Source organism: Hyla sarda, chromosome 9 (assembly GCF_029499605.1).
Source record: "Hyla sarda isolate aHylSar1 chromosome 9, aHylSar1.hap1, whole genome shotgun sequence".
In the NCBI taxonomy this organism is placed as follows: domain Eukaryota; kingdom Metazoa; phylum Chordata; class Amphibia; order Anura; family Hylidae; genus Hyla; species Hyla sarda.
The window spans coordinates 125,123,246-125,143,329 of NC_079197.1; the positions used below are offsets into that span (position 1 = coordinate 125,123,246).

The following is a 20,084-nucleotide window of genomic DNA, read 5'->3' on the forward strand; positions in this document are numbered from 1 at the left end:
TTACTCCCCGATTCGCCGCAGCTCATGTTCCGTTCTTAAAGAGTGATCGAAGAGTCAATACTACGAAAAAGTGTTACAGCTCACAATGCAGAAACTGAAAAATGATGATGTTCTTTAAAAAAAAAAAAAAAAAAAATGTTTAAAAGGGGTACTCAGCTGCTCAGCCGCTGGAGCCGGGATCTAGTGACATCATAGCCCCTCCCCCTCATTATGTCACACCCCACCCCCTCTTTCTAAGTGTATGGGAGGGGGCGTGACAGCAGTCACGCCCCCTCCCATAAACTTGCAATGAGGGGACGGGGCGTGACATTTGTTCCAAATGCTGAGCAGTGGAGTATCCCTTTAACTCCTTGGGGACCGAGCCCATTTTGACCCCAAGGACCAGAGCACTTTTTGCACATCTGACCACTGTCACTTTAAACATTAATAACTCTGGGATGCTTTTACCTTTCATTCTGATTCCGAGATTGTTTTTTTCGCGACATATTCTACTTTAACATAGTGGTAAATTTTTTTCGTTATTTGCATCCTTTTTTGGTGAAAAATCCCCAAATTTCATGAAAATTTTGACAATTTAGCATTTTTCTAACTTTGAAACTCTCTGCTTGTAAGGAAAAAGGATATTCCAAATTATATATTGATTCACATATACAATATGTCTACTTTATGTTGACATCATAAAGTTGACATATTTTTACTTTTTGAAGACATGAGAGGGCTTCAAAGTATAGCAGCAATTTTCCAAATTTTCACGAAAATTTCAAAATCTGAATTTTTCAGGGACCAGTTAAGGTTGAAGTGGATTTGAGGAGCCTTTCTGTGAAAAATACCCCATTATAGAAACTAAACCAGTCAAAGTATTCAAAATGACATTCAGGAAGTTTGTTAACCATTTTGGTTTTTCACAAGAATAGCAGTAAAGTGGAGAAGAAAAATCAAAATCTGCATTTTACACTAACATGTTCTTGTAGACCCATATTTTTTATTTTCACAAGAGGTAAAGGAGAAAAAGCCCACAAAATTTGTAACCCAATTTCTCTTGAGTAAGGAAATACCTCATATGTGGATGTAAAGTGCTTTGTGGGTGCACTAGAGGGCTCAGAAGGGAAGGAGCGACAATGGGATTTTAAAGAGCGAATTTTGTTGAAATGGTTTTTGGGGGGCATGTCGCATTTAGGAAGCCCCCATGGTGCTAGAACAGCAAAAAAACACCCCACATGGCATACTATTTTGGAAACTACACCCTTCAAGGAACGTAACAAGGGGTACAGTGAGCCTTAACACCCCACAGATGTTTGATGAATTTTCAATAAAGTTGGACGTGAAAATGAAAAATGTTATTTTTTACCCTAAAATGCTGATGTTACCCCAAATTTTTCATTTTCACAAGGGGTAATAGGTGAAAATGTCCATGAAAATTTGAAACCCCATTTCTCTCGAGTAAGGAAATACCTCATATGTGGATGTAAAGTGATCTGCAGATGCACTAGAAGGCTCAGAAGGGAAGGAGCGACATTGGGCTTTTGGAAAGCAAATTTTGCTGAAATGGTTTTTGGTGGGCAATATCTAATTTAGGAAGCCCCCATGGTGCCAGAACAGAGAAAAACACCCCACATGGCACACTATTTGAAAAACTAAACCCCTCAAGGAACGTAACAAGGGGTACAGTGAGTATTTACACCCCACTGGCGTTTGACAGATCTTTGTAACAGTGGGCTGTCCAAATGAAAAATTACATTCTTCATTTTCACGGACCACTGTTCCAAAAATCTGTCACTCACCTGTGGGGTGTAAATGCTCACTGTACCCCTTGTTATGTTCCGTATGGGGGGTAGTTTACGAAATGGGGTCACATGTGGGTGTTTATTTTTTTGCGTTTATGTCAGAACCGCTGTAACCAGCCACCCCTGTGCAAATCACCAGTTTAGGCCCCAAATGTACACAGTGCACTCTCCCTTCTGAGCCTTGTTGTGCGCCCGCAGAGCATTTTATGCCCACATATGGGGTATTTCCGCACTTGGGTAAAAATTGTGTTACAAATTTTGGGGGTCTTTTTTTCCCCATTTGCCTCTTATAAAGATGAAAAGTATGGGGCAACACCAGCATGTTAGTGTAAAAATAAAAAATAAATGTACACAAACATGCTGGTGTAGACCCCAACTTTACATTTTCATAAGGGGTAAAAGGAGAAAAGGCCACCAAAAATTTGTAGCACAATTTCTCCCGAGTGGCCCTAAACTGTTGCCTTAAAATACGACAGGGTTCTGAAGTGAGAGAGCGCCATGCGCATTTGAGGCATTTTCATAGGGGTGTACCCAGATGCAGTGTTACACTTGCCTCTGCCACCAAAAATACTGTACTTCAGTTTTACCCAAACAGGGTGCCTCCAGCTGTTGCAAAACTCCCAACATGCCTGGACAGTCAATGGGTGGCCGACAATACTGGGAGTTGTTATTTTGTAACAGCTGGAGGCTCCATTTTGGAAAAACTGACGTACAAGAAGTTTTTTACTTTTATTGTGGGGGGGGGGGTGTAGTGTATATGTAATGTTTCACTCTTTATTATGTGTTAGTGTAGTGTAGTGTTTTTAGGGTACATTCACACGGGCGGAGGTTTACAGTGAGTTTCCAGCTGCAGCGGAAAATTTGACGCATCTCAAACTTGAAGCGGGAAACTTTCTGTAAACCACCGCCCGTGTGAATGTACCCTGTACATTCATGTGGGGGAGGGGGTGGGGACAAAACTACAACTCCCAGCATGCACTGACAGACCGTGCATGCTGCGAGTTGTAGTTATGCAACAGCTGGAGGCACACTGGTTGGGATTGGGAAACAGTTAGGTAACAGACTACCACTGTCTGTTTCCTAACTCAGTTTTTCCCAACCCATGTGCCTCCAGCTGTTGCAAAACTACAACTCCCAGCATGCATGGTCTGTCAGTGCATGCTGGGAGTTATAGTTTTGCAACAGCAGGAGGCACACAGGTTGGGAAACCCTGAGTTAGGAAAAATACAAGGTTTCCAAACCAGTGTGCCTCCAGTTGTTGCAATACCACAACTCCAAGCATGCCCAGACAGCTGAAGGACATGTTGGTAGTTGTAGTTATGCAACAACTGGAGGAGAACAGTTCTGAGACCACTGTGTAGTGGTGTCGAAACTGTAGCCCTCCAGATGTTGCAAAACTTCAACTCCAAGCATACCCAGACTGCCTAGGCATGCTGGGAGCTGTAGTTCGGCAACATCTGAAGGGCCAGATGTTGCTGACCTACATCTCCCAGCATGCCATGACAGTCTCGGCATTCTTTGAATTGACATCTGGAGCGCTACAGTTGGGACACCCCTGTATAGTGGTCTCCAAACTGTGCCCTTCCAGATGTTGCAAAACTACAACTACCAGCATGCTGAGACTGTCCAGGCATGCTGGGAGTTGTAGTCCTGCAACATCTGAAGGGCCAGATTTTACAGAACTACAGCTCCCAGCATGCGTGGACCATCTGGGCATGCTGAGAGTTGTAGTTTTGCAACATCTGGAAGGACACAGTTTGGAGAAGCAGCAGTGAAGATCAAGGCAATCTTCACTGCAGCATCTGACACCGCCACACCACTTGCCTGCTGCCGGTCTTGGTCCCCGCGTGACTGCTGCCGGTCCCCAGGTAACAGCCGCCGCACCTCGCCGCCACCTTTCCCCCGCTCTGCCCCGACATCCAGGGGAGGGTAGAGCAGTGGAAATGAAAGTCCGTCCCCTCCCCCCCCCTGCGATTCGCCGATCAGTCCGCCGATCGGCCAATCGCAGGGGATAGGAGGAGGTGGCACCCTGCCACCTCGCTCCTATCCTCTAGGATGATCGGGCTATCGGGTCATCAGAGACCCGATCAGCCCGGAATAGCGGCAAGTCGTCGATCTGAATTGATCGGCGATTTGCTGCGATCGCCAACATGGGGGGGGGGGGGTTCCCCCAGGCATTTGCACGGGATGCCTGCTGAATGATTTGGGACCGAAATTCCCACGGGTGTACAGGTACGCCCTTGGTCCTTAAGTACCAGGGAGCAAGGGCGTACTGGAGAGGTTAAGCCCCGTTGTATTAAATCAAAATTTAACTGAACTTGAGAAAGGGTTAATAAGGAATGATGAGAGTACACCAATAGGGAAGAATGATGACTGACCTTGAGGTAACAGCACAAGCCATCTCCCTTCAGATTCCCTTCTTTATCCTTATACAGCTTTACTTTAAAGTCTTCGCTCACTGGATCTCGCATGATAATGCCGTATTTAGACATTGTCTCGATAAATTCATCCTGTGTAATATCAGGAGGCAGCCCTGCAAGAGGGGGGTGACAAATACTAAGTGAATGGACTTAAACCTAGAACAATGTGAGCGGTATATACGTGCATGTCATTGTCACTAACCTGTGACGTACACATTTGTGTTTCTTTCATCTTCCACATTGAACCAACCTGTAAGAAACAGAATTTTTTTTAATTTGTGTATTTAGATTCAGAATTATTACACAAAACAACTAGAAAAATCACTTATTACTTAAAAGTTTTATGTAATACTTAAAAAAAACACAAAAAACTAAAAAGTTTTTTTTTTTTGCAGTTTATAATGTTTGAACGTTTGTATCACTTTCTTTTACATTTTTCTGAGAAAAATAAAAGTTCATTAAAGGGGTTATTGAAAAACAGACATCATTTCATTCAAAGACTGCTCCCTGTCTGTCTCAAGGTTGGGTGTGGTTCTGCAGCTCAGTTCCATTGAAGTGAATGGGGCCAAGAGGTAATACCACACCCAAAGTGGAGACAGACAGGGTGTGGTCTTTGAAAAAAATAAAAGTATAGCAAGTAGTGGTTGGCACTTCTGGTGATGCACGTAGATGAATTAGAACACAGTGGAAAAGAAGGTCCCGGCGCTCACCAACCTGCAAGCAAGTAGTAGTTTTATTGCATATCCTTATGGAACAGATTGTTCCATAAGGATATGCAATAAAACAACTACTAGCTTGCAGATTAAGGAGTGCCGGGACATTCTTTTCCACTATTTGAAAGAAATTAGGCCTGTTTTTTTATTTCTGGATAACCCCTTTAATATAGTGTATTCTATCATATATATGTTACATATCTGTAGTATATGGTAACAACATCATCATAATACTTTAACTATTTTGTTATACTTTTTGATATGACAGCAGCTGCACTGTCATGAAGTCCTTACGTCTTCTCTTTAGAATATAAGGAACGGTGAGGGAAGATACTCTGGATCTTCCATGAAGTCTGGCAACCCTTGCTCGACTCTCCACATACTTCAGATGTCGCCTTTTATTTAGATCTTTGACTGTATGCTGTTAGTTTGTTCTTTCTTGTAAACACCCTTTTATTACAATGACTGTTACTAGTGGGGTACCACAGGAGTCAGTCTTGGGTCCTATTCTTGTAGAGGGGTTGAATAGTAAAGTAGCAATCATTGCAGATGATACTAAACTCTTTAAAGCGGTAAACACTATAGAGGACAGTTACAAATGGATCTGGATAGGTTGGATGTTTGGGCTGGGAAGTGGCAGATGAGGTTTTACACTGATAAATGTAAGGTAATGCACATGGGAGGAAAAATCCGGGACGGGGTTATATATTAAATGGGAGAACACTTGGGACGACTGACATGGAAAAAGACTTAGGAGTCTTAGTTAATAGTAAATTTAGCTGTAGTGACCAGTGTCGGGCAGCTGCTGCCAAGGCTAATAAAATCATGGGGTGCATAAATAGGGGCATAGATGCCCACGACAAGGAAATAATTCTACCGCTGTACAAATCACTAGTCAGACCACACATAGAATACTGTGTACAATACTGGGCACCTGTGTACAAGAAAGATATAGTGGAGCTGGAGAGGGTTCAAAGACGGGCAACCAGAGTAATACGGGGAATGGGAGGACTACAGTACCCAGAAAGATTATCAGAATTAGGGTTATTTAGTTTAGAAAAAAGAAGGCTTAGGGGAGACCTAATAACTATGTATAAATATATCAGGGGACAGTACAGTGATCTCTCCCATGATCTATTTATACCCAGGACTGTATCTATAACAAGGGGGCATCCTCTACGTTTAGAGGAAAGAAGGTTTCTACAGAATCACAGACGGGGTTCTTTACTGTTAGAGCAGTGAGACCGTGGAATTCTCTGCCTGAGGAGGTGGTCATGGTGAACTCTGTAAAAGAGTTCAAAAGGGGTCTGGATGCATTCTTGGAGAATAACAACATCGTTGGTTACGTACACTAGATTTATAGGGACAGAACGTTGATCCAGGGATTTATTCTGATGTCATATTTGTAGTTGGGAAGGAATTTTTACCTCTAGTATGAGGGGTTTTTTCCTTCCTCTTGATCAACTCCGTAGGGACTTATTAGGGATATAGGTTGAACTAGATGGACTCTGGTCTTTTTTCAACCTTATGAACTATGTTACTATGTAAGACATGTGCCCTTCAAAACATGAAGACGGATGGGGCCCCCACTCCACCCCCCACCCGTCTTCATGTTTTGTCTTACAATTTGCCCATCCGACTTGTGTTTCCTCAACTTGGATCATTGTGCCCCATTTCCCTCATTGTTCTTTGGTTGCTAATGATTGTATATTTATCTCTTGAATATTGTACTTGCTGCGCCCCAACTCCAGGCTGCTCTACTCGCATGTTTGTACTTATTCATGTGTGTTTTCAATAAGCTATTATGTTTGAAACTAGAATATAAGGACAGGCAGGTTTGTAGTCCTTATTACTATTATACAGTGGTTAGCATTGTTGTCTTGGTCCTGGGTCCAAATACAACATCTGTATGCACGCTCTGTGTTGGTGTAATTTTCCTTCAAGGCTCTAAAGAATTGACAAAAATATTATATAAAATACAGATAGGTTCTGCTTCCTCTGAAAATGTCACTTGTGTGTGATTGAGATAGGGAAATTTTATTGTAATGCACAGAAGTATGTAAGCTATAAAAACCTCTGTTATTTATGCGTAAACAACTGTAAAATCTATCCAAAAGCAGTACCTGTCATCAACAAAAACTTTTTATATAATGTAGATACCATTATATGTATATTTGTAAAAAAAAATAAAATTAGAACAATTTTTGTCCCTGCAGCTATTGCCTGTGTGTCTCTATGAGGAGTCCAAATACAGGAAGTGAGGGCGGGACAAGCAGGGCTCCGTGCTGTGAGGCTCTGTGACATGCTCCTGGCTCACACACAAGGATGATTGACAAGCCAGGAGTCTGCACAGAGCCCTGCTTGTCCCACCCTCACTTCCTGTATTTGGACTCCTCATAGAGACACACAGGCAATAGCTTCATGGATAGCCCTTTTTTACCCAAAAATATACACATCCTTAGGGGAATTCATCAATACTTGTCTACTTTTTTTAAACTATTTTAGTCATGAAAATTCGCCTTGTTATTTTTAACTCCCTGCGCCAAATTCATGAAAAGTCGCACACCCCTTGATGAATTTGGCGCTCAGGAACAACACTAAAAATTCACCTCACAGTTCGGCTGGGTTCACACTACGTTTTGTACTTACGGTTCCCGTATACGGCCAGGAGAAGGGGGCGGGGCTTAATCGCGGCGCCCACACTCAGTTGTATAGGGGAACCGCATTTAATGCATGTCTATGAGCCGACCGAAGTGAACCGCATCCTCCGGTCGGCTGCGTTTTCGGCCGTATGCGGTTTCCCGACTGCAGGCAAAAACGTGGTCGACCGCGATTTTGTCTACGGTCGGGAAACCGCATACGGCCGAAAACGCAGCCGACCGGAGGCTGCGGTTAACTTCGGTCGGCTCATAGATATGCATTAAATACGGTTCCCCTATACGGCTGAGTGTGGGCACCGTGATTAAGCCCCCCCCCCCCCCCAGCCGTATACGGGAACCGTAAGTACAAAACGTAGTGTGAACCCAGCCTTTTCCCACATTTCTCACCTGTTCAGGCACGGTGAGTAATTCTATAATCATCTGTCCCTGTCTGGGGATTGAACCCAGAACCTTATGGGATCAGCTAGTCAAAAAACAGTACACCTACCCTTTGCACCACTGCTTCTTATTTGTATAGAATTGTTTTATATTAACAGAGTTGTTTCAGAACTTATCCTTAAAGTTCAACATTGTGATAATTCCTAAGATTTGAAATGGGGGTTCCATGTTGAAGTATAAGTTCTGAAACAACTCTGTTAAAATAAAAAGCAGTATGCATTAGGGGTCGGGGACGCACAACGGTGGTGTAGCACAGACTGACATCTGTAGGCAGAGGGATGGGCAACATTATCGCATGGAGGGGCCATCAGATGAGACGCTGTTAGGATTGCAGAGGAGGTCTGGAAGGGGGGTGGGGGGTTGGTGGGGTGGGTGCTTAGAGTACTTTTCAGGGCTGAAGTAAATTAGGGCTTTTCAGAGAAAAGTCGCACATCATGAATTGATTACCACTGCATAAAACTAGCCTAAAGCACTGCACATGGTAGTTCACTTTCAGATATGATATATGGCAAAGGTTGCACAAAAGTCGCAGTAGAAGTGACAGACTTTTGATGCAACTTTTTTAGATAGAAAAAAAATGGTCAGCTCAGCGGAGCTGATCGAGACTATCGGGACAAAATCGAAATGTCCCAATCAGCTGAGAGGATGAAGGGAGGGTCGTCCGATCGGTGATCTCCTGCTCCCCGCCTGCTGAGCAGCAGAGCGCCGAGAACACTGATCAATGCTATGCTATGGCATAGCATTGATCAGTGTATGCAATTACAAGATTGCATGTTGTAGCCCCCTATGGGCTCCAAAAAAATAAAAATAAAAAAAAAAAGAGTGTAAAAATAAAATAAAATAATATAATAAAGAATAAAAATAATCATATGTGGTATCGCCGAGTGCGTAAATGTCCTAACTATTAAAGCTATCAGGTTAGCAAAACCGTACAGTTGATGGCGTACACGTAAAAAAATACCAAAGTCCAAAATTGTGCATTTTTGGTCACTTCATATGCCATAAAAATATTAATAAAAAGCGATCAAAAAGTCTCATCAAAACAAAAATGGTACCAGTAAAAACTACAGACAGCGCATAAAATGAGCCCTCACATAGGGACAGAAGATATAGGGTCAAAAGATTTTAAACATACTAATTTTGGTGCATGTAGTTTATAATTTTTTTAAGTATTAAAATAAAATAAAACCCATATAAATTGGGTTTCCAACCGTATGGCTCTACAGAATACAGACAATATACTTTTTTTCCAAAAAGTACACTGCATAGAAACTGGAGCCCACAAAACTTACAAAATGTTGCGTTATTTTTTTACTTTATTTTTATTTCACCCCACAAAATTTTTTTTGTTTTTGTTTTGAGCAGATTATAAAATAAGTCATGTCATTACAAAGTACAATTGGGGACACAAAAAACAAGCCCTTATGTAGGTCTGAAGGTGCAAAATTGAAAGTGTTATGATTTTTAGAGGAGGAAAATGCTAAAATGAAAATTTGCGGAGTCCTGGGCTGAGGGGTTAAGGTTTAATGGGCTGAGGGGTTAAGGTTTAAAAAAAAAAAAAAAAATTGCACAAAACAAAAAAACAGGGCCCATAAGCAACTACGGTATACACAATAGTTTAGTACACCAGACACAGATCTGCAGAGAAGGGAGCAGGGAAACTGCAATCGCTACTCCACCCCATTCTACCGCTACACTGAAACATTTGCCCTAAAATTACTTTATCTCTCATACGCACACACAAATGGGGAAAAAAGACTGGAGACAATGACAAGAGCACAACTTATTATCTGAGCAAAGCTCCGGAGATGAGCCGAGCCGAAGCTCCACTTTCCAAAATGTCACTGGCTGTTAAATGGAGTACACGGCTACTCAGCCGGCAGCAGCCTTGTGTGCAATCTGCGCTTGCGCCAGTACTGCACACACAGGGCTGCGGACGGTCGAGTAGCCGTGTGTGTCAATCAAAAGCTGGTGATGTTAGGGACAGGGGTGTGTAGGCCTAGTGAAGCTCTGGAGCCTCTTGCCCAGCCTCTAGGACACTGGCTACGGAATTCTAAAGTGCTGTTTTGGCATGTTTTTGGCCACAGAAAAACAAAATAAAATGTATGTAAAGGAAATAGCACAGTAAAGACTGCTAATGGGGCTAATTTACAAGGGTCCGTTTAGATGACAGATGCTCTTTAACTCAACACGGGGAACTCTTGTTTTCAAAATCTCCTCAGTGTATATATTGTGCCAAAAACCACCATCTAAGGAAAGCAGGGGTGTACTGGACTTTAGGAAACACTCCCCTGCTTCCTCTGAAAAGGTCAGCTTTAATAAAGAACATAGGCATTACCTGGATCAGCTTTCCTCTTCTCTCCCTTTGATTTCTGTTCAGTCTGTTCTGGTTGAGGTTTGGGGTCTGTCTTTGGCTTTTCTTCCACTTTCTTTGGGGGTTGGGAAGGCTCGGGAATCTCAGGAGGATTGTACCCATAATTTGCATGATACATCGCCAGAAAATCTTCACTTATCTAATTCAAAGAAAATAGAATTCTATTAAGAGTAATACAAACATTCACCACTTGAGGACAGTCCAAATGACACACCTGTCGCAAAGTGTTAGGCTCATGGTCTAGCCTTGACATAGAGCAGTGTTTCCCAATCAGGGTGCCTCCAGCTGTTGCAAAACTACAACTCCCAGCAAGTTCAGACAGCAAAGGCTGTCCAGGCATGCTGGGAGTTGTGGTTTTGCAACATCCGGAGGAACACTAGTAGGAAAACACTGCCATAGACATTAGATGATAATAATCAGCTCTCTTGGGCTAGTAAAACATCAGAAAAGGGCACCGCGTCTGTGGTATAGGTTGGCATACGGTATGCCAATGTGTACCGCAGCAGGCCCATTCAGTTTAATAGATGGAATGTAGTCCACATTTGGTCTGTTAACAAACATACATTTTTATCTAGCAAAATAAATTATACGTCATATTCATATAAATGAAAACAGCCAAACATAGTCCATTAAAAAGGGAAAAAAACATTATATATATATATATATATACACATATATATATATATATATATATATATATATACACATACATACACACACACACACACACACACACACACAACTGGCTCCAGAAAGTTAATAACATTTGTAAATTATTTCTATTAAAAAATCTTAATCCTTCCAGTAGTTATCAGCTGCTGAAGTTGAGTTGATCTTTTCTTTCTGACAACAGTGCTCTCTGCTGACATCTCTGCTTGTCTCAGGAACTGTCCGAAGCATTAGAGGTTTGCAATGGGGATTTGCTCCTACTCTGGACAGTTCCTGAGACAAGCAGAGGTGTCAGCAGAGATCTCTTAGGCAAGGTTCACGTTACATATATGTGGTGCAGGTCAGTGTACTGGCAAAACAGCTATGCTAATTGTATACCAGGGCCGGCTATTTAGTTTAAAGGGGTATTCCAGGGGAAAAAAAAATTTTTTTATATATCAACTGGCTCCAGAAAGTTAAACAGATTTGTAAATGATTTAATACACAATAAAATATAATAATCCCAACATAAAAATAACTAAAAATAACAACTATAAAATTATTCTGCGATTTGAGCCTGTGTTATCAATATGGCGATCTACTAATCCTGTAGAGCAGCACAGTACAAATGTTCATTCAATTATTCCTGTTCTCTGAGCTCTTTAATAAAGCAGATACAATGTAGCCGCTACAGATAACAGTTAGTAAATTGATACAGTGGTATTGTATCTGTCCAGCCAGTGGCTACTCGATCCCACCGATATAGTGATACAATGTAGCGCTTTGTGAACAGTGAACAGTCACTTAAAATCGATCTTTAAGCATCTCTGTATATACCGCACATCAAAATATCAAATCAGCCAGTTGGCAATAAACTCCTTACAATGCTCACCACTCCCGGGATACCACGGATCTCCCTTCGGTGTAGTCCTGTGGGCCGGCTGTATAGCGTCTTTTACCCGGTGACTTGCCTCAGTCAGGGATCGTGCTGCTGGAGTCTTGGCCGACTCCTAAGGGCGCAGCACTTGGTGGTGGGCACTGTTTAGGGGGACTGCAGCGCTGTCAAGCGGAGTCCCTTAGTCGGACCAACTGGGAATGATGGCGGTCAGCAAGCAAATCCTTATTGTGGATAGCCCGATTGGCTTTTCACTTGTAATTAATGTAACGGCTGTATGCGGTATGCAGAGTGAGTGACCCGGCTGCGTTCCTCATGCACAGGTCGCACGCTCGTGAGATAGCGCACTGTAATAAATGCCTTGGATCTGTCGGATGATCGCTAGTACTGTCAGGCAGATATTCTATATTGTCATGCTCAATATCGCATATTTAAAATCGCTGGACGCGTTTCAAAACCATCCTCGGTTTTCTCTTCAGCAGCGGAACGTGTGAACTATAACATAATAGTGGTTTATATACCTTAGATCACGCCCCTACATAATGACCTAAACTATGACCTCACATCCTGAGCAAAAAATTAGTTGATTTACATTTTAGAAAACACTACCCAATTGTAAAGAAATAAACTCTATTTATACTTATCTATGAACATATCAACACTTAAATACGAATTATAAAAAACCTACAAAAGTATATAACATTACAAACCATATGCAATTGTAATAATAACTAGAGGCATATGAGGATAAATCTCAATCACATGCTAGGAATATTAAAAGATAATTAAAAATAAAGATAATTAAAAACAAATATAATAAAAAAAATAAATAAAGAATAAAATAAAAAAATAATATAAAAATAAAAATTTAAATAAAAGAAAAATAAAAATAAAATAAAAGGGCCCTTCCCAACTCTACTATAGATAAAAGTTATTAGCCCTGAATCTTCTTGTTCAAGATGGTACACACTTTTGAGTTCTTTATGTGTCCCATTATATTGTCATATATGTTCACTATTATGAAGAGATGCCCAGTTAGTCTTTATATTCATCTTTTATTTTATTTCATTTTTATTTGTATTATTTTTTCATTTTTTATTTTTATTTTATTTTATTTTTATTATTTTTATTTTTATATTTTTTTAATTTTATTTATTCTTTATTTTTTTTTAATTTTTTTTTTTTATTATATTTATTTTTAATTATCTTAATTTTTAATTATCTTTTAATATTCCTAGCATGTGATTGAGATTTATCCTCATATGCCTCTAGTTATTATTACAATTGCATATGGTTTGTAATGTTATATACTTTTGTAGGTTTTTTATAATTCGTATTTAAGTGTTGATATGTTCATAGATAAGTATAAATAGAGTTTATTTATTTATTTACAATTGGGTAGTGTTTTCTAAAATGTAAATCAACAAATTTTTTGCTCAGGATGTGAGGTCATAGTTTAGGTCATGTAGGGGCGTGATCTAAGGTATATAAACCACTATTATGTTATAGTTCACACGTTCCGCTGCTGAAGAAAAAACCGAGGATGGTTTTGAAACGCGTCCAGCGATTTTAAATATGCGATATTGAGCCTGACAATATAGAATATCTGCCTGACAGTACTAGCGATCATCCGACAGATCCAAGGCATTTATTACAGTGCCCTATCTCCAGAGCGCGCGACCTGTGCACGAGGAACGCCGCCGGGTCACTCACTCTGCATACCGCATCCAGCCGTTACATTAATTACAAGTGAAAAGCCAATCGGGCTATCCACAATAAGGATTTGTTGCTTGCTGACCGCCATCATTCCCAGTTGGTCCGACCAAGGGACTCCGCTTGACAGCGCTGCAGTCCCCCTAAACAGTGCCCACCACCAAGTGCTGCGCCCTTAGGAGTCGGCCAAGACTCCAGCAGCACGATCCCTGACTGAGGCAAGTCACCGGGTAAAAGACGCTATACAGCCGGCCCACAGGACTACACCGAAGGGAGATCCGTGGTATCCCGGGAGTGGTGAGCATTGTAAGGAGTTTATTGCCAACTGGCTGATTTGATATTTTGATGTGCGGTATATACAGAGATGCTTAAAGATTGATTTTAAGTGACTGTTCACTGTTCACAAAGCGCTACATTGTATCACTATATCAGTGGGATCGAGTAGCCACTGGCTGGACAGATACAATACCACTGTATCAATTTACTAACTGTTATCTGTAGCGGCTACATTGTATCTGCTTTATTGAAGAGCTCAGAGAACAGGAACAATTGAATGAACATTTGTACTGTGCTGCTCTACAGGATTAGTAGATCGCTATATTGATAACACAGGCTCAAATCGCAGAATAATTTTATAGTTGTTATTTTTAGTTGTTATTTTTATATTGGGATTATTATATTTTATTGTGTATTAAATAAATTAGGGGAGTACAAGGGCCCTGTACATTCCCTATTTAATCCATTTTCATTCTATATTAATAAATACTAATTATTTTAAACCAGACATCTTTGACCTTTGAGCCCCATTTACTTTTAATATATTGTCCCTATTTTTACACCTTGGGTATAGGTGTCTGTTGGGTTGCTCGGGTCTTTAGTGACGGTCAGACAGACAGGAGCCTCTCCATTGTGTTTATATTAGATTTGTAAATGAGTTCTATTAAAAAAAAAATCTTAATCCTTCCAATAATTATCAGCTGCTGAAGTTGAGTTGTTCTTTTCTGTCTGGCAACAGTGCTCTCTGCTGACATCTCTGCTTGTCTCGGGAACTGCACAGAGTAGAAGAGGTTTGGTATGGGGATTTGCTTCTACTCTGGACAGTTCCCGAGACAGGTGTCAGAGAGCACAAGGATTAAGATATTTTAATAGAAGTAATTTACAAATCTGTTTAACTTTCTGGAGCCAGTTGATATATACATATATTTTAAAAAAAAAAGTTTTTTCCTGGAATACCCCTTTAAAGATTTACATTTTTTTTTGGTGAGTGACGCTTCTCCATCTATACAGTGCATGTCTAAGAAATCTTTCCATCAACATGCACACCTGCAATTTCCAAATATGCACATTTAAAGGGGTACTCCGCTCCAGCCGCTGGAACCCCCCACAATCAGACATCTTATCCCTCATTTGGATAGGGGATAAGATGTCTAGGGGCTGCGTACCCCTTTAAGGTCTATAAGGGGGAATCGTAGTAACACAGCTGCTATAAGATCAGTCAGATGTGGGGGTTTCATAGCACTTACCTTTTTGGTGAAGGAAGGATTTTGTGAACAGGTCAGAGAGTATATAGAATCTGCAGCCTCGTACTAGGGATCGATCGATATCGATTTTTTAGGGCCGATACCGATAATCTGTGGAGGTTAAAGGGGTACTCCAGTGAAAACCTTTTAAATCAACTGGTGCCAGAAAGTTAAACATATTTGTAAATTACTTCTATTAAAAAATCTTAATCCTTCCAGTACTTATTAGCTGCTGAATGCTACAGAGGAAATTCCTTTCTTTTTGGAACACTGATGACATCACGAACACAGTGCTCTCTGCTGACATCTCTGTCCATTTTAGCAACCGTGCATAGCAGATGTATGCTAAGGGCAGCATAGTGGCTTAGTGGTTAGCACTGCTGCCTTGCAGTGCTGGGGACTTGGGTTCAAATCCCACTAAGGACAACAATAAATAAATAAACTTATTATTATAATAACGTCAGCAGAGAGCACTGTGCTCATGACATCATCAGAGAGCATTCCAAAAAGAAAATAATTTCCTCTGTAGTATTCAGCAGCTAATAAGTACAGGAAGGATTAAGATTTTTTAAAAGAAGTAATGTAAAAATCTGTTTAACTTTCCGGAGCCAGTTGATTTAAAAGTAAAAAGGTTTTCACCGGAGTACCCCTTTAAGGCCGATAGCCGATGACTTATACCGATATGCCGGTATAAATTATGGGCTATTTCTCTCTCTGGTTTCCAGAACATATACATATAAATATATATATTAAATATATATATATATTTAAATTAGGCTATATGCCAGCCCAGATACCAAATTTTCCCAGGCATTCAATAAAGTTTACAAAAGGGAGGGAAGTGCCGTAAATGTATTAATGTTTAGTAGTATACATTAAAAGTCACCAAAAAAAATAAAAAAAGGAAAAGGTGTATTCCGTAACCAGGTGAGAAAGAAAATACTGAAATAATATTAAATCCCATATACTGGACTCTGAATAGGCCAATAATAGCATAATGCTGTAATCACTCGTCTGTTCGCATAATAAGAAAGCATAACAGACAGATAAATGGTCAATTGCTCTGTACACTGATCCCAACATAGTTCTAAACAAATATTTATGATAAAACGCTGTTCCCAATGTACGTTTCTATCCCTAAGTGTAATTAAACACAATCAGGGACGCCCTCAGGGGAACACAAACATGTATATTTACAATATGAACAGAGCAGTATCACATGTGGTATTATCCAAGTAAACCATAACAGCAGACAATGTTCTCATGCACAAGTTCTCCCAGTCCAGAGAAGCCCCGATCATATATGGAGCATTTCAAAGGAGTGTGCATGAGTATGGGAGATCCGTGTCGCCAGGGTGTAGAGGATAAGCATGAGACCACGGACCCACAGTGGCAGGATGCCAGGTAGGTAATCCCGATGTTGCGCCACATCGGAATTACCCACCCGGTGTCCTACCACTGCAGGATTACTGGCCTATTGAGAGTGATTACAGCGTTACTATTGGGTTATTGAGAGTCCAGTATATGTGACAATATTTTTTCAGTATTTTCTTTCTTACCAGGTTAAAGGGCTACTCCGCCCCTAGACATCTTATCCCCTATCCAAAGGATAGGGGATAAGATGTCTGATCATGGGAGTACCGCCGCGATCTCTCCTGCAGCACCTCATGTCATGTGCATGGAGCGAACTTTGCTCCGTGCCTGATGACGGGCGATACAGGGGCTGGAGGATTGTGATGCCACGGCTTTTAATGTATACTAATAAACGTGGATATTTTAACGGCACTTCCCAGCTATCATAGTGACAATATAACCCAACATTGACTGAAAATCCTGCGGGCACACTAAGCACGGCGTTTAACTACACAGATGGGTGCAGGCTGCTGTAGATGACAACCACTGTCAGCAAAGGGCATTGGAGGTGACTCTGAAGTTGGCCATTTAACCCCCCAAAAGCAGCAGTCAAAAGCAACCATGGCATCTTAGAGATTACAGGCGGGGTGCTGCACCTGTCAGGGTCCCAACTGGTCCCTGCAATAAATAATAAAAAAAAATGGTGAAACCCTCTATTTCATGTACAATCCATCCTCCCCCCCCCCCATAAAATGTATGGTACACTCCCCAAAAAAATAATTTGTGTAAGGAAATTTCAATGGAAATTACAACTTTGCAAATTTAGGGGGGGGAGGTTGTTTTTACGCTGTACACTTTGCAGTAAAAATGACATGTTTTCTTTATTTTGTGGATCAATATGACTAAAATGATACCCATGGTTACATGCTTTGCTATTATTGTACTGCTTTTTAAAAAAAATCTCAAACTTTTTTTTTTTTTTTTAACAAAATCAGTACATTTAAAATTACCCTATTTAGACCACCTCTAACTTTCTCATTTTCGGGGATGTGTGAGGGCTCATTTTTTGCGCCATGATCTGTAGGTTTTTTTTAGTACCACTTTTGCTTATATGTGACTTTTTGATCACTGTTTATAAATTTTTTTTGCATTTACCTCGTTTATCATTAACATTATATTTCGGACATTTACACACGCAGCTATACCAAATATGTTTATCATTTAAAAATGTTACGCATTTTTGATTAAAATGGGGAAAAGGGGCGATTTAAATCTTTATTGCGGGAGGGGCTGTTTAACTTTCTTTCAACTTTTTTTTTACATTCATTTTTCACTTTTTTTTGTCCCCACAGGGGACTATCTATAGCAATCATTAGATTGCATAGGCATAGCACTGATCAGTATTATCGGTGATCTTCTGCTCTGGTCTGCTGGAAGGCAGATCAGAAGACCCTGAGAGAGCAGCGGAGGCAGGTGAGGGGACCTCTGTCCGCCATCTTGGTTGTCTCTCGGTGTCGCGAGAGATCAGATCAGCCATTTAAAGTGCAGCACTGCCGCAGATGCCATTATCTGTATTGATTACTGCATCTGAGGGGTTCAGTGCGATCGTTGATGTCCACCATTACCGGAGGGTCCGCGGTTGCTTACAGCCCCCAGGTCCCGCCGTGCGGTAAATGTACGGCGCTGTGCATGAAGTCACTCGCTGCAGCACCGTACATTTACGGCGTATGTCCTTAAGGGGTTAATATGGTGTTGGGGTTTGAGAGGGAAAAAAACACTGATGCTTACCTACCCCAGTCCCCTGTTCTGTCCACGCTCTCCTCTGAGTAGTCCCAGTGTCTTCTGTGCTTCAAGCTCAGCCAATCACTGGCAGAGACAGGACACTGCTTTGGCCATTGACTGGCTAAGCAGGTAGGTCCTGCAACCAGCTGCTTGTCTTGGAAGAAGGAAGCAGAGAAGGCATTGGGACCGCTCAGAGGAAAACGGGATCTGTGACAGGTTATCAGGGGACTGGAGCATTTTGTCACAGCTTTTAGAGTGTGCTTCCAGCTGTGGCCAAACTACAACTCCCAGCTGGGAGTAGTAGTTTGGCCACAGCTGGAGGCACCCTAGTTGGGAAACACTGCTTTAGATGCAAATGTCTGCAATGACAACAGCATCTACAGCAGGGGTGGGGAACTGAGTGCCATTTGGTTATTAAATTCCAAACCCCTGGGCCGTGGCCCGGGGTATAAACGCCTTAATATACAACCCCTAAAACATAACTTTTAATGTGCGACTGTAAAAACATATAATTCCCAACAAAAGAGTTTAAAACTGATACCAGAGTGGACCAGAATAAGAAATACAACGGGCCTGCAGTGGCCGCTGTAATATCCATTTATTCCGATTATCACTTAAAATGTCACTCTATTGTTGCCTCTGCATGTTTCACCGGGACACCGGCTTTATCAAGAGGCAATAGTGGCAATGGCTGCTCCAAAATGGCGATGGGGGTATTTATAACCATCCCCTGTGACATGGTTTGGAATTTAGTGTTATTGGGCCCCTTACTGCCCTTGGGTAGTATTTATGACCATTTGGACATTTTCACGATCATCCATGGGCCCTAAGAAATCATCAACTTAAAAATGAGCAGCTATATTTGGGCAAACATTTAGTTAAAGGAGTTATCCAGGGGTTATCCAGGAAAATAATTATTTTTTTTATATCAAATGGCTCCAGAATGTTAAACAGATATTTAAATTACTTCTATAAAAAATATATATATATTTTTATCCTTTCAGTACTTATGAGCTGCTGAAGTTGAGTTGTTCTTTTCTGTCTAAGTGCTCTCTGATGACACGTGTCTCGGGAACTATCCAGAGTAAAAGCAAATCCCCATAGCAAACCTCTTCTACTCTGTGCAGTTCCCGAGACAAGCAGAGATGTCAGCAGAGAGCACTGTTGCCAGACAGAAAAGAATAACTCAAATTCAGCAGCTGATAATTATTGGAAGTAATTTACAAATCTGTTTAACGTTCTGGAGCCAGTTGGAAATACCCCTTTTAACTGCGCCTAATGTGATAGCTGGAATTGCTTCTCTTTGGTGAGGTGCGTGTTGTTATCTGGTATTGATGATGCTGCTACTCACAACTGCTTTTCAAGGTTTGCGTTGGTCAGTCAGGAGATAGCTTGCCCCCTGTATATAGGACTCCCCATGTAGACAGTTTGCCCCCTGTATATAGGACCCCCCTGTAGGTAGATTGCCCTTTTATGTAAGACCCTTCACCCTGAAGAGGTATTTAAAAATAAAAAAAAACAATACTCACCTCGGCTCCCCCGCAGTCACCACCATCTTCTGCTACTAGGCCACAGTCACTTTTTCCTGCAGCATCTCTACCTTCAGGATGCACATGATGATGTCGTTCCGTGCGCGTCCCAGAAGATGAGGCATCACCGGCCACAGGCATGACACTGCCTGCAGTGTAGCAGCTTCAAAGCCAAGGACATGCAGGGACACTGCGGCAGTGCTATACCACAGGTGTCCTTGTGCTTCCGGCCAACATCTTCCCCACCAAAATGCT

At 41.3% G+C, this 20,084-nt stretch overlaps 1 protein-coding gene across 1 annotated transcript in view; it reads right to left on the reverse strand.

The window, feature by feature from the left end:
• Positions 1 to 20,084, reverse strand: part of HTATSF1 (HIV-1 Tat specific factor 1) — a 77,633-nt gene that overhangs the window by 34,143 nt on the left and 23,406 nt on the right. Inside the window, exons 3-5 of the mRNA XM_056541348.1 lie at positions 10,354 to 10,528; positions 4,407 to 4,454; positions 4,163 to 4,317 (exon numbers count right to left, since the gene is read on the reverse strand). Coding sequence (XP_056397323.1) covers positions 4,163 to 4,317; positions 4,407 to 4,454; positions 10,354 to 10,528 — 378 coding nt within the window. The remainder of the gene's footprint in view (positions 1 to 4,162; positions 4,318 to 4,406; positions 4,455 to 10,353; positions 10,529 to 20,084) is intronic.